Raw genomic sequence first — 14,131 nt, 5'->3', positions numbered from 1 at the left:
ATCAGACCCCTTTAAGGGCATCTCAAACAGCATGCTCAAATATCAAAGCATCTCTAGTGTTTATTAACTGTTAGAAAGTAAGGCCGTAAATTCTCATTCAGATGGAATAATTACTTGTAACCTGCAATAAAGCCACCAGATTTTCCAGTAAAGACATTGTGAGCTTGTATTCATTAATGTCATTACAACTTGAGATCATTCAATGGTTAGCACTGTTTACATTCAAGTATTTATTGTGTTCTTTCTGATCACTCTTTACCCTGCCCACTGGATAAGTCCTTGCCTTTGTTTAGCCTAGAAATTGCTATTTTTAAATGGTTGACATGTACTTATATTTTTAGCAATGCCATTTTCCCAGGTGTTACCCAGGTTTCTTCCGGAATATCTAGGACCTAGCCAACATAATGAATCACCGACAGAGTTTTCTTTTTTGCAATAGGAAATGGCAAATGCTTGAAACAGTGTCTACCTAAAAAAAAATGATACTGATTTTCCTGTCATTTCTGTAGTGATGCTGCATGCTGCCCAAACACATGCCTAAGCATTAGATGGGACCTTGGGAATAAAGCATAGAATCCTATGTTAGGCAGCTCAGCATGGTGTAGGTTGCACTGGTGATCCCCAGCAGCTCAGTTCCTGAGCTAGGTTAGGCAAAGAGGCACCATAAAAGATGGGGTGAATCCTAGACCCTGCCTCTGAGAGCACATGTTAGCAAGACTTCCCTTGCCTGAGATAGTCACCTCGACTTCCCAGTCACGCAACCAGCCTCTCCACCCCACTGCATGTTCATTTTCTAGGCTGCTGGTTCTTAAATTCCTTCTGGCAAAGCAATACAGTTTCCAACACATTATGTAAGGTTCATGTTCGTCACCTCTTAACCTCTAGATGTGTTTTTCTTTTGATCTGTGTTTTCCAACATACCTAAGAGCAGGCTGTGCCTAAAAGAGTAAAGGCACATTCCTTCTGAAGCTACGTATTCATTTTGTTCAATTAATATTGTGTAGAGAGTGCACTGGTGGGTTTTGTATGTGTACATTACTAGAAACCAAAATTACTGTGTGCTGGAGATAAAATTAGTTTTTGAAATTCCTTTTCCCCTTTAAAATAAAAATAGCAGGATCTGTCTTTAATTGACCACCTCAATCATCACAGAGGCTTCCTGTGTGCAGAGGCTTTGCTTTTAATATCTGTTTTCCCTTGGCTTTAAAGAGTAGTCTTTAATTGCAAGTTTATTATAGAAGCGTTCAAATTACAGGTGGGCTGAAACCGCAGAGTTTATGTCCGGATATGGATGCAACTTTCTAAAAGTTTCATGGTCCAGGTTTTCGATTGTCGTGACAAGAGATTACAGAGGTGTCTATAAAATTCAGGTTCAGAGCTACATCTCCTGTGTGTGGAAACACAACACTTTGGTTCAAGACCTTCTCCACAGTGTATTTTGTAAAGCAGATTTCTTTAGTGGATTATTACTGGGCTGACAGAGAGGAAGAGCTTTCCATATTTTTTTTTTTCAGATGGGAATGGAAATGCAAACAGTACTTTCCTAGACACATAACACTGCGAACACTTGTCATTCAATGCCATATGTTCACAACCTCTGTTATCGTGTTGAAGCCCTTCTTCTCCGCAGAGCATCATGATAATTTACACTTTTCTGTCACAGGGCTGGGAGAAGGTTCTGCTCTTCTTCACCCAGACAGCAGGTCCCACCCTCGGTCCTTGGAGAAGAGTGCATGGAGAGCTTTCAAGGAGTCACAGTGTCATCATATGCTGAAACACCTCCACAACGGAGCCCGGATCACTGTGCAGATGCCTCCCAATATTGAGGGACACTGGGTCTCTACTGGGTAAGGAAAGATAGAACAACACGCTTGAGTGATATATGTGGAAGAGAAGAGGGGAAGGAAGCAGAAGGGGAAGGAGGAATATTCCCATTATAAGCAGCAGGGGAAATACTTTCTTTAAGATGATGATGCTCTAAATTTCAGATGCTTTCTGTATGTCTATGTATAAAAGGAAAAGGAGCGGCATTATGTACATTAGAATAGCATGCTATAAAGCTGTCCTGATGGATCAATTTATAGTCTGGATTTTAAACAGCATGCTGTGAAAGATATTTAAATCTCCTTTTTTAATAGGAAAGAAGCCCAACAAGTTGCCAAAATGGATGCTTATTCAAACATAACATTGTACTATCTTTGACTACATGCATTAGATCCATTGAATGGGTCCTTATTTTCAGAGCATGTGTCTAGCACAGGTTTTATTAGTGAAAGACATTAAGAAGCTGTGTTTCACCAGTTCTGTTATTCTCTATACATGTTGACCTTTAATTCAGAGAGATACTTTGCTTTCTGTATCTCAACAGGCAATATTCGCACGCTTGTTTGAAGTGACTTGTAGTAGGAAAGACTGAGGTTTTTAATAGAAAGGAGTGTATTTATGTTAAGCAGTGTGGATGTGACAAGGGGGACAAGTTTGAAGGCACAAAAGGACTTTCTATGGGAAGTGGAATTTAACTGCCATTTACAGTGTCAGAAGACAAAACAAAACAAAAAAAAAGAAATAAAAACCTCACAAACCCTGAATGTTACATGGTCTAAATTCAAGCCAAATAGAAGGTTTGCATTAACAGTCAGAAGTTTGCATTAGCTGCCACCCCTGTTGAGAGTCTGAGTGGAAAAGCTGAGGACGATCCTGTGGGTCCTGTGCAGACCAGAGCTGGTGGAGCTCTGCTGAGGAGCTAGTACAGCAGCATAGATGCCAATTCTTTGTACTGTTGTGTGGATGTTTGGCATTTCACTTTCTGATGTTATCAGTCCTTTTGCATAGATCTGCCAGGCAAGAGAGAGGAATAGTTGTTTAATGATCTGTTACTTTTTTCAGAGAAGAACTGTGTCACATAGGAGTCCCTAGTCAAAAAGGAAAAGCAAAACACAACTCAAAGTATTTAAACCTACAAAGATAAAGCCCTTAGTTAGATAGGATCACCATGAAGCGGTATCTTCATAACAGTGGAAGAGCAGAGGAAATTGTTGGTTAATTGGCAGGCCACAGATGCCTTGTTCCTATTTAGTCCTATTCATGCCAGAGGGACATTAGCACCCAGGTGTCTCTATGTACCCATGCAGTGTTGCTTAGTCTTGTTACCTGTTGCGTACACGATGTGCCACCTTGCTAAAATTTTGTTTCCATCACTTTCTGTCTTCCCACAGGTGTGAAGTTAGAGCAGGCCCAGAGTTCATCACAAGATCTTACAGGTTCTACCACAATAATACATTTAAGGCCTATCAGTTTTATTACGGTGGCAACCGCTGCACAAACCCTATCTACACCTTAGTTATTCGTGGCAAAATACGCCTCCGCCAAGCATCCTGGATCATCCGAGGGGGCACTGAAGCTGATTATCAGTTACGCAACATACAGATCATATGCCACAACGAAGCAGTAGCCAAAAAATTAAGTGAGTTGGTGAATAATACATGTCCTGGATTTGTACCAGAAGATAGTCCCTGGGAGCAGGATGTGAGCTACGATCTGCTGAGAGAAGAGAATGGCTGTGAATGCACCAAAGCTCTGAACTTTGCCATGCATGAACTCCAGCTGATCCGTGTGGAGAAGCAGTACCTGCACCACAATTTGGACCACCTTGTGGAGGAGCTATTTCTTGGGGACATTCATACTGATGCTACTCAGAGGAGATACTATCGACCCTCTAGCTACCAACCTCCTCTTCAAAATGCCAAGGTATGTGTGTGTATATATATGCCCTCTTTTTAAGATACGAGTGACAAAACCCATGTTATTCAGCTCTTCTGAGTCACTGCACTGGCATAACCTAAAATGTAGATGTGGCTCTAAAATAAGAGATGGATTGCACCCTTACAGATGATGAAGCCAATTAAAGCAAGGTCACAGAGTCTATTCCTTGAGAATATGCTTGAGAAAACTCTTCTGTAGTTTATGTGACTGCATCAAATGTGCAAAAAGCAGTCTGGTGAAATAAGGTCAATAAGGGCCACTCTGAAGATGGAATCAAAGACTTGTATGCATGGATGGGAGTGGTAGGCTGGGACCTTGACTGTAGGCTAGCAACTGAGAAGAGAGAAAGCTTGATACAGGGCTGAGAAAGGAGAAGAGAAACAGGCATCAGTATAGCTGCAGGAGTGCCAGGGAGAGAGGAAATAGGATTGTATCAGCATATGGAAGCTGGCTGATCCATAACCTGAAGAGAAAAAGGGGAAATTGGAGAGTAGACACATGAAAGAGGCAGCATGAAGGGAAAAAACTGATGGGCTGTGCAGGTCATGGATCCAGATGCAGGCACACATATTAATGAAATGAAAAACAGGTGAAATTTGAATGAGGCTCTAATTCCATTTGATAATTCAGTTTTCAAAGGGGCCTCAAAGTGCCCTCAGCTTCATTGGGAACTGATCAACGCATAGTAAGTTTAAAAATCAAACAGGAAGAGTAGACGTGGATGGCCTGTAGCAGGAGGGCCCTCTATAGATCATTCCTTGTGACATTTCAAAGGCAAGCAGCGATTGGAACCACATTGCCAGCTGCCGCTGCTGCCAGTGTGCTCCAGCTGGGTGCTGCTGCAGCATCACTTCCAGCTACTGGGTTATCACCATTTTTAATCATCTCATCACAACCGATTCAAAAATCAGTAACAGCTTATTAGCAATAGCAGGAAACACAACAGGGAAAGGGAGAGTTTTGATGAGAAAGCCTTGGCTTTCCCTTCCATTCAAAACCAGTTGCGCTGGGTTGCCTCTGCCTGTAAACATCAAATTTTAATGGCTCAGGACCTTATGTGATCTGCCATTAATCATTTTAACAGCCTGGCCTAGGGATAATTTCAATCCACAGTCAGCAATGTCCCTGTATGAAAGCTGCTGTCATTTCTGTAATTCTTAAGCTCTCTTCAAGGGATCAGGAACAAGTTTCCTTTTTCTTTTTTAAACCTGTGTCTTCCCAAAGTGGAGAGTTTCAGCAACACCATATGAACCACAGCAGGTTCTTCATCAAAATGCTGGATTCAGCAATTTCACTTTTCTTCAATTAATACAAACAATCACATTGACTTTCTCTTTGCTTATTTGGGTTCTTTCCCAAATTTCTTTCTTGCGGGTATCTGTAAGTACAAATTATCTGACACCAGCTATTTGTTTTACCTGTTCTAGAAAATATGGTAGATCTTTTTCTGACCACATGAAGCAGAGACAAAATCTTGACTTAATTCAGCCTAGCTGATTATTTTTTCAGGTCAAATCTAGTTGTCTTATTATGGGTTGATAGATAACTTGCTTACACTTCGACCTTGTAGTAATTTCATTACAGGATAACGAGGTGTACTGTCAACCAGCTTTGTAAAAATAAGATTTATGTCCAGGTCTGATGTAATTTTAGGACACACTGGTAAGGATTTTTCTGCCTATCTCTTCTGCTACCTTAGCATCACTTTTTCCCTCTAAAAGATAACGCCTCTAAAATGTAAAGCTCAAATTTAAGGGATTAAATCTTGTATAAGAGATCTCTTCCTCAAACCAGATTATCTAAAGAAACTCTGAGAGAAAACTCCCATTTAGATTCACAAAGCCCATTATCTCAGGCATGATCTGATCAAGACCTGAGTGGGTGACACTGTGGGAGATCTATGTGAGATGAGAGCGGGTCCTGCCCAGGGGTATCCATGTGCTCCAGACAGGGAGAGGCTGTGGTGTGGATCCCAGGGGAGGCTTCCATATCATATATTTACAAGAACTGGAGGAGAGGAAAAGCAAACAAGCCAACCAGTTATCCATTGGTATTTACGAAGTACAGTGCTTCCAAATAAGATTTTTGGTAGCCAGGTCTTGGCAGAGCCTGAATCTCAAGGCTGAATTTACGACACTGGAAGCCCATTCATAAGAGTGCTGTTGGCTATAGAAAGTGTTGTTGTGTTAACTTGTGTAAAGCACAAGTTAACTCAGAGTACACAAATATATGTACAGATTCCAGCTGCCCCCAGGTCCTGACTTGCAGGCCACTGCTTAACTCCCAGTTTGGCCAGTTACAACTTCTATGATACCTCTGTTTCTCCTCTATCCTTTGCCTGCACGGCCTGCTTGGCTCCCACAGTGTAGAGATACAGCAGCTGGACTGCTGGGACACCAGTCTCAGTTGGAGCCTTCAATGGCAAAAGATGAGTACATTTAACACAAGTTTTAAGTGTGCAACAGTGCAGCTTCTCTTTGTTTTTTGGTAGGTTCTTCTTGCTCAGATTTGATGTGAGATTACTTTTTTCTCAAGGGAATTTGAGCCTGCTGGTACTAGGCTTTCAGCATGATATAAATAATGATACCCCTAAAAAAACTCAAACCTTTGCCTCAGCTGCCATGAAAGACTTCTAGGTGTTGGCTTGTACCTAACCGTGAAGTCCTCTATACCAACAGGTTTGCAACCTGGCTGTCTGACCTAGTGTTTGCCAAATGTAGGAAGAATAGTAAGAGAAATACCTTTTTTTTTTAAAGTCCAGGCAAACATACTGCTGAAAGGTTATAACCCTTCTTCTTTGAACTCTTTTCCTTTTCTAATTGTTGCTCCACTGGGACCCAGCTGAAAATGAGCTTAAATGCTAAATTGAGTTTAAAACTACAAGTCACAGACTCCTCTGGAAACTGGACACCATGAATAAATAGAAACATTAAATCAACCTGTTTTTTTAAGGTTTCTACAGTCATACCAAGAGGTTGGGGAGGCCAGGAAATTGCTTCTGAAGTGAATCAGGTGTATTGTGTGGAATCTTTCATTTAAGGCTTTTTTCATTTCCTTTTTATTTATTTTTATTTTAAACTTATAAAAGCCTGCCTAAAATAAGTTAAGAGGATTCATATTTTGAGTTAAATTTATAGTTAAGCCTCTATATAGAAGAAAGTTCCACCCAGCTCAAGAGTTTACACAGCCTGTAAGTTGGATGTGGTAGCCACATTCATTACTTATGTGGTTGAAATGAATGGTAATTAAAAGCAAATGATTGCTGGATATGTTAGGAATGCCAAAGCCACATGATCAGGACTTTAAACAAATAGAATTGGACCTTCTCCAGACTCCTGCAGCGATTTCACCACAGGATGGTAAATCAAAACGGTTGTCCAAAAACCAGACAGCTTTATGCTGAGCTACAAATCTGAATAAATTCACAGATTAATGTATCTCAAGTGTTCATATAAAATCAGAGAGCTCTTAAAAATATATATATCATCTCTTCAGGGTTTATGGATTCTCTTAGATAAGAGCATACCTCAAACAAATTGCTCCTGTAAAGTACCTGGAAGTTCTTGAGTGCGGCTGATAAATAGGTCACTGTATAGATTTATCTTAGCGATCCTTTGGCCTTGCTCAAGATATCAATTAAGACTTGCTGACGAATGGGGCTGAACATCTTTGATGTCTCTTGATGTTGCGAGTTTATCAAGGAACCCGAGCTATTGCACATGCACCTTCTTTAGCCAGTGTGAGAGCACACAGTTGGAAAGACCAGGATGGAGGAACTGCTTGGCCATCATTATGCCTGTCATACAAAATATTCCAGATTAGGACAACACCAAGGAGCCTGCCTGACTGGCCATAAAATCTCATATTATTTATGAATGCATACAGAGACTTACAGCATGAAGGAAGGCCTGAACGCAGTATTTGCTATGCAGAAGGACAGATGTTTTCAGAGAGAATCTGCTCTAAAACTACAGGAAATGTGTACAACAGCAATGCTGGGACATTTCTTCACATGTAATTGCCTCAGCAATAGTGCTTTGTAAACAAAGAATTCCTTGTGCTATTTTATCATCCAACAGAGTATTGGGAAAGATCAGAGCAAGGCTGTGAACGGTCATTCTAGTTAGGTCATTATTGAGAAATAAGGCTGAGGTGGTCTGGAACACCACAAGAAGCCTAAAACGTGCTAGGATAACTTTCCTTCTGCTTTGCCATGCTCAAACATTGGCTGGCCACATGCTTTCAGTAAGACATTTTCCCTTGAAAATGCAATTCCAATGGATGGATTATCCCTTATGAGTTTATTTGCTGCTGGGAGCTGCCTTCCAGCAGCACCTGGCATATGCAGCTAATACAGATTCAACATATGGAGATTGGTGCTTGGGCTTTGCTCTAGCCAGGCAGTGAAAAAACAAAGTGTGCAAATTTCGTTGTGCTTTTGAAAATTTGGGTCTTCATCTCTTCGAAACTCAGTGACTTCATCTGTAGGAGAATGCTATGTACTCGAGAAGCTCCCAGGGAAATGAGAGCATAAGTTCATAAATAGATGTTAAACATGTGAAGCACCTCAGAGAAATGTGCAAAACATTATCTCAACCAAAAGGTGTAATTTTGAAGGACAAAACTCCTTTGTTTGCCAGAGTAGTGCCACTAGACTTCCGGATTAAGTCAACACTTGAAGGGTTAATTTTGTTCATTAGTACTTGCAAAAGACTCTTAGTTAGGGAAATTATGAGGGAAGGAGCGAAGAAAGAACACCCAGAGGAATGTTCAAATAGGTTAATTCCAGGTTTATGAACAATAACTGTGTGTGTGATGCCCTGCAGAGATAAGAGAAGCAAACAGCTTCTAGCTGAGCCTGGTCCTCACCGTGCTCTGCAGTGCTGTTGGCTGTGTCCTTGCAGAACATGCTCCTTTGAAGGTGCCACTTTGCACTCACTGCCTACACCAGCATCAGCGCTGAGCAAGGGCTGAAGCAAAAGGTTGCTTTCCACTCTTTGTGTGAACCTTCAACATCTAAGCTTTTAAAACCCAACCCTATTCCTCTTATTGACTTAACTATCACTCTCTGTTCTGCAGCTGCAGGAAGAGCCTACCCCAACACAAACGCAGTACCAGGGATCAGAATTAGCTATTCAGTCTAGCAAAATAAAACACAGACCTTCAGATCAACTCAACACATGTATCTAAATTACTGACACCTTCCGTGTTGTTGGCATCTAACCACAATTGCTTCATCTTTTGTAAGAGGGGAGGGAGGACTCACTGGTAATATTGCTACATGGCTCAGAGGGCTATATGGGTTCCTTTTTAGAAGTGTAGTAAATACCTATATTTTTGAATACTCTGTTCCTGAAAATGGACATTCAAGCTAGGTCCCTTCAGGTTTTCCAGGAATTTTTTTGTTGATACTCCCCAAAATACTTATGTCACCATAAATTAGTATCATTTTAATGGGAACAGATTACATGTAATCACATTCATCTGAGAAAAAGGCTGGTTTTCTCTTTTTTCTTGTTTTTTGCCTAGACTGAAGTAGTTTAGATCAGAAAAGAACAATCTGAAGACTTTTCCATTTCAAGTCAGTTGTGTTTATTTCAGTTTTATGCAGGGTTGTGCAACAGAATCAACATCATAGATCAGACAGTTGTGTAATGGTAGTGCCTTTGGATTCCTTCATTATCTTTCACTTCATGAGTGCAGTTAATAAAAACTGTTCCTCAATATCTTAAAATATATGGTATGCATTTGCAGATAAATCTGAACATATCTCCACCCTCCTTCCTGCTTGCAGCTCCTCTGCTCCCCACCAAAAGAAATCCCAAACTGACAAGCCTGCAAAGGAGTTACCACTCTTTCCAGCATTTCACTTGCTTCAAGATTTTTAATTAAAGTTTTAAATCTCTGTTATTCTTCATTCTGTTTGGCAGGCTGAATTACAACTGTGTCAGCCATGCTTGTTAACTCCCCAGAGCCAGCCTAACGCACATTAGCTAACTCTGCTTCATATGAGGTCATGGAAAGCCTGCAAATTATCAGTTTTGTGGTGGAGAGAGATTGTAGCTGTTTGTTAAAGAGTTGTCTTGGTCTGTAGTTATCTAGAGCAGCGGAGGAGAGGAGCTTGATGCTACACCAAGCAATTCATAAAAGTGTCCTTTCTGTGGATCCGGTTCCTTGGCAATGTGAGGCAAAGCCATCCAACTTGTTTGGTTGAGTTGGAAGCATTTCCATGAATTGACATTCTCCCAAGAGTTTCTGTTTGCACTCATCCTTGGAGCACTCAGTTACTAACACTAAAACCTGGCACCTGCTTTTCTCAGGTGGTGAGGTTTAAAGCACCCTGACCAGGCATGCCTTGTTCCAGTCCCATCTAGCCCTGCCCACGGCACATGGTATTGGGTGGGTGTGAGAGAGCATTGCTAAGCACAGCTTTTTTTCCCCCTCTTCTTCAGGGTTTTCCCTTATGGTAGTGTATGCAATCATATGGCAGGGGTTTCCTACCCTCAGCTTTTATGACTGTCCTTTTTAGGACTGAGGGACCCTACAAGATCCCAGGCCAACGGTTAGGTCTATGCTGCACACACAGTTCAGGCCTGAGTCTGATACCTGGTCCCTCACCAAACATCTTCCTGCAACAAGGATATGCTGGGCGCAAGACACCAGACCCAGCCACTGCTATGTGGCCCATCTGGTGACATTGCATAGCCAATAGTCAATTGGCCAATTCAATTTCCTAAAAGGGAAGCCCCCCATGCAAATGCAACATGACCTTGTGAACAACCAGAGCCTGGGCTGCCTTATGTGGGCTCCACAGCTCGTTCAGGAGCATCTTCTCCACCAATGAGGCGGATGCAGACAGGAGCTAGGGTGGGCACTGGGGCTTTTGCTAGCCCTTACTTCTGGCAGTACTGTATAGATGCAACATGTCCTCCTTTTCACGTCATGAATGAGACCCACATCTTGACACACACCGGTAACCAGTGCAAATCACGGCTGGCCAAAAGTGGTTTAAAACTTTTGGATTGAGATGCAGACACATTTTCAGGATATAAAGAATAAATAGATACAGGAGAGAGCAAATATGTTTGAACAAGGTATTTAGTTGAAAATAACTGTATTTTCAGCCTCCTCTTTACTATTAGTGCTTGTTTATTTTGTCCCTATATACAACTTCAAGTATATCCTGCAGATCCTCTCTGTGATACTAAGACTTGATTTCAGCTTCTGCATGAACCATAAGGAAGGGGTAGATTTTCTGTATATTAGGAAAAATATTTGGTCCATAGAGTCTTATTCTGTAGCAACAACATCAAAATTCAAAGGTGTTCAAAGAAAACTAGAACAGCTTCCAAAAAGATCTTTCTAGGTGTCATTTAAAGCTCATTTCACCATTGCTCAGAGACCATCCCAGTTGCATGATAGTTTTTGGCCTGGGCCATAAAAAACACTATGAATTGATTAGAGGCAAATTAGTCCTAGGCAGCCATAGAATTCCACAGAACTTAAGAGAAAATTGAACTATGCTGAGAGGGTTTATGTATCTGACTATCCAGAGCAATTGGGAAAAAGATCAAGGAACCTCATCCTTGTTTGCTTTTTCTATTAAAAACCTCCATGCTTGGCTTCTAGAGCTCTCTGGCCCTGTTACCACTTCAGCTGAGGCAGCAGGAGGGAGGGATAAGGAAAAATGTTGGTGGAAATTTTCAGATCACAAACTGTTTTCTCCCCAAGTACGTGAACTGAGTTTCCAGCCAGAGATTCAGGCTTATTTCAGCCCATATGGCCTCATGGATTAATTCAGAAACTGGCTTTAAAGGGTGAGGGATTGGGGCACCATGGATTCGGCATTGCAGAGCTGCAAGGAGGCACCCTTCATGGAAAGGGATCTTCCAGTCATTGGGCAGCAGCCATTTCAGCAAAACACCACTGTTAAAAGTATTGCACTGTACACCTAAGATAATCAAAACATAGAACAGATGTTCATCCTGTCCACTGCTCATTTTATTGCTCTTTAGTTTATGTCATGCCCAAATGAGCTTTTTATCAGAGAGTACTTAATCGTGTTTGGACTCAAATGTCCTCTGTTCCCTATTTTCCTTGAATGTCTGTTTTTAGAAAATAATCTTTCCCTGAGACACATGGAAAGGGAGTGATTTGCAAAGCCTCAGCTAGTGTAATTAAGAGCCAAGAGCAGCTGACCTGAAAAAGCAACAATGAAAAATACAGTCAATTGTTACACATAAATTACTCCATAATTAAGTCCAATTGCCTCATAACAAAACTAGATCTTTCTCTCATCCATTGCTTGGACAAAAATCATACTGAGGGAGTTTACATGTGGGATATTCTTCTACTAAGAAGTTCATAACTCTGTGAAGATATTATCACAGCAAAAAAAAAAAAAGGTTTACGTAGGCTCAGATTCAAGCGCTGGTCTCAGGGAAGCGATGCGTTTCGGGTACATCCGGATGAGGTGCCTGAGCCAGCCTGGGAAAGGGATACTTCTGCTTCCCTCCTCTCAGCCCCAACCTCTCCCTGTCCCACTCCTTGTTCATTGCAAAGAGTGCCTGTTCACCTCAGCCCCTTCATCCTGCAAATCCCTTAGCATTAGAAGGGCTGCACAGAGGTCCAAGAGCCAGACGAGCTACAGACACGTGTTTATACTGATAAACTTCACTGTGTGAGTTATCTTTCCTGGTGTTTGCCCAAGGAGCCACCTCCACTCACAGCATAATGAGAGCCAGGATAGTCACACTGCACAAGGTTTGTAAGTTTTGGGAAGTAACTCCTTCTTGTGCCTCAAGACATCAACTCACCTTTGATACGGAGGAAGAGACTGCTCATAGCTAGGTTGTTTTTTTTTTTCCACTGTGGACCTTCATCTACCCAGTTCACTGCTGGCCACAGCCAAAGGACTAAGCAGCTGCAGGTGTGACTCGTCTGCACCTTCTACAGTCCCAGTATGATGGAGAAGACATCAAAATATGTTAATACTCCTTGCTCAGCATCAGAGCCTTGATTCACAATACCCTTAGTTTTTAATGTTATAGAGGAGAGAGGAAACGTAAAATCACTGCTAGAAGAACAGCAAAAAAGAGCATTTTTGCTTGATAGTCCTTCCTGGTCAAAAATGTAAAAAAATAATGTTGCTGCAAATAGGATTGATTACAGATGTTCTTCTTGTCTATCCGCTAGACCTGAGAAACAACAGGGGAATTCCACAAAGAGCCAAGGGTGACCAAGAAGGAAGCAGGCTGGGTTTCTGTCTTCTTGTCTTCAGATTTTGAACAAGGGCAGCAGAAACCAGTGGCTTCCAAGTTAAATTGCCTTGGCTTACAAACTGCTTGTGGAGGACGGGCTCCTGACAGGGAAGTGTGAATATAAACCAAACTACCCTGACTGGCCCGTGCTGCTCTGCCAGGGTTTCCTTTGGGAGGTCATAAGAGCTTCCAACTTCAACAGAAAAGGGGCTGTAGCAGAAATTGTCCCCTGCTATTGACCAATTCAGCTTATATAAGCTACGTTTAGTTTTATAACAGTGTCTTTTCTTCGCTTTCTTGCTTCACTTGATGTGAGTGGGGCAATCACAGCAATAAAGTCACTGTCGTCAGTGCATTTTATTAGCCCTGAAAAGTGGTGGTGACCCCAGTCTGCGCCATGGTAGGACAGCCACTCTGGAGAAGCAAGTGCTTGATAGACACAAGCATCTTCCACAAAGCAACCCCTCCACCTGGATCACTGCAGGTGTCTGCGCAAGGCAGCGGTGTCATCTTTTGGATATTGATCTCTAAGAAGAAAATGTGTTATTTCTATTACACTTCCAAAATGTGTGTTTCTTCGGTGCTTGGGTTGGCAGTGAGTGGAATCTTACACCTCACCTGACAATTTTCTTGGAGCACCAGCAGCGCTGCCTGGCACAGAGCTGGACGCTCAGCTTCTGGCATCCCCCTTCATGCCTGGAGCCTCCTGTACTTGGCACTGGTGAGGCTGCACCTCGAGTACTGTGTTCAGTTCTGGGCCCCTCACTATAAGAAGGATGTTGAGATTCTGGAGCGTGTTCAGAGAAGAGCCACAAGGATGGTGAGGGGTCTGAAGAACAAGCCTTATGAGGAGCGGCTAAGGGAACTGGGGTTGTTTAGCCTGGAGAAGAGAAGGCTGAGGGGAGACCTCATCACCACCTACAACTACCTAAAGGGAGGTTGTAGAGAGGTGGGTGCTGGTCTCTTCTCCCAGGTGATGGAGGATAGAACAAGGGGTAACGGCACCAAGCTGTGCCAAGGGAGGTTCAGGTTAGAGATAAGGAGGAAGTTCTTTACTGAGAGGTTCGTCAGAAGCTGGAACAGGCTGCCCAGGGAGGTGGTGGAGTCAC

At 42.2% G+C, this 14,131-nt stretch overlaps 1 protein-coding gene across 1 annotated transcript in view; it reads left to right on the top strand.

Annotated features, from left to right (window-relative positions):
- Window positions 1-1,664: 1,664 nt before the first annotated feature.
- Window positions 1,665-14,131, top strand: part of APCDD1 (adenomatosis polyposis coli down-regulated 1) — an 18,224-nt gene continuing 5,757 nt past the window's right edge. Inside the window, exons 1-2 of the mRNA XM_010178748.1 lie at window positions 1,665-1,847; window positions 3,216-3,747. Coding sequence (XP_010177050.1) covers window positions 1,768-1,847; window positions 3,216-3,747 — 612 coding nt within the window. The 5' untranslated portion in view covers window positions 1,665-1,767. The remainder of the gene's footprint in view (window positions 1,848-3,215; window positions 3,748-14,131) is intronic.

The sequence above is a fragment of the Mesitornis unicolor genome, unplaced genomic scaffold (assembly GCF_000695765.1).
Source record: "Mesitornis unicolor isolate BGI_N332 unplaced genomic scaffold, ASM69576v1 scaffold28352, whole genome shotgun sequence".
Taxonomy (NCBI): domain Eukaryota; kingdom Metazoa; phylum Chordata; class Aves; order Mesitornithiformes; family Mesitornithidae; genus Mesitornis; species Mesitornis unicolor.
Note: the sequence above shows the minus strand (reverse complement) of the source record. Positions and strands in the feature narration are given on the sequence as shown.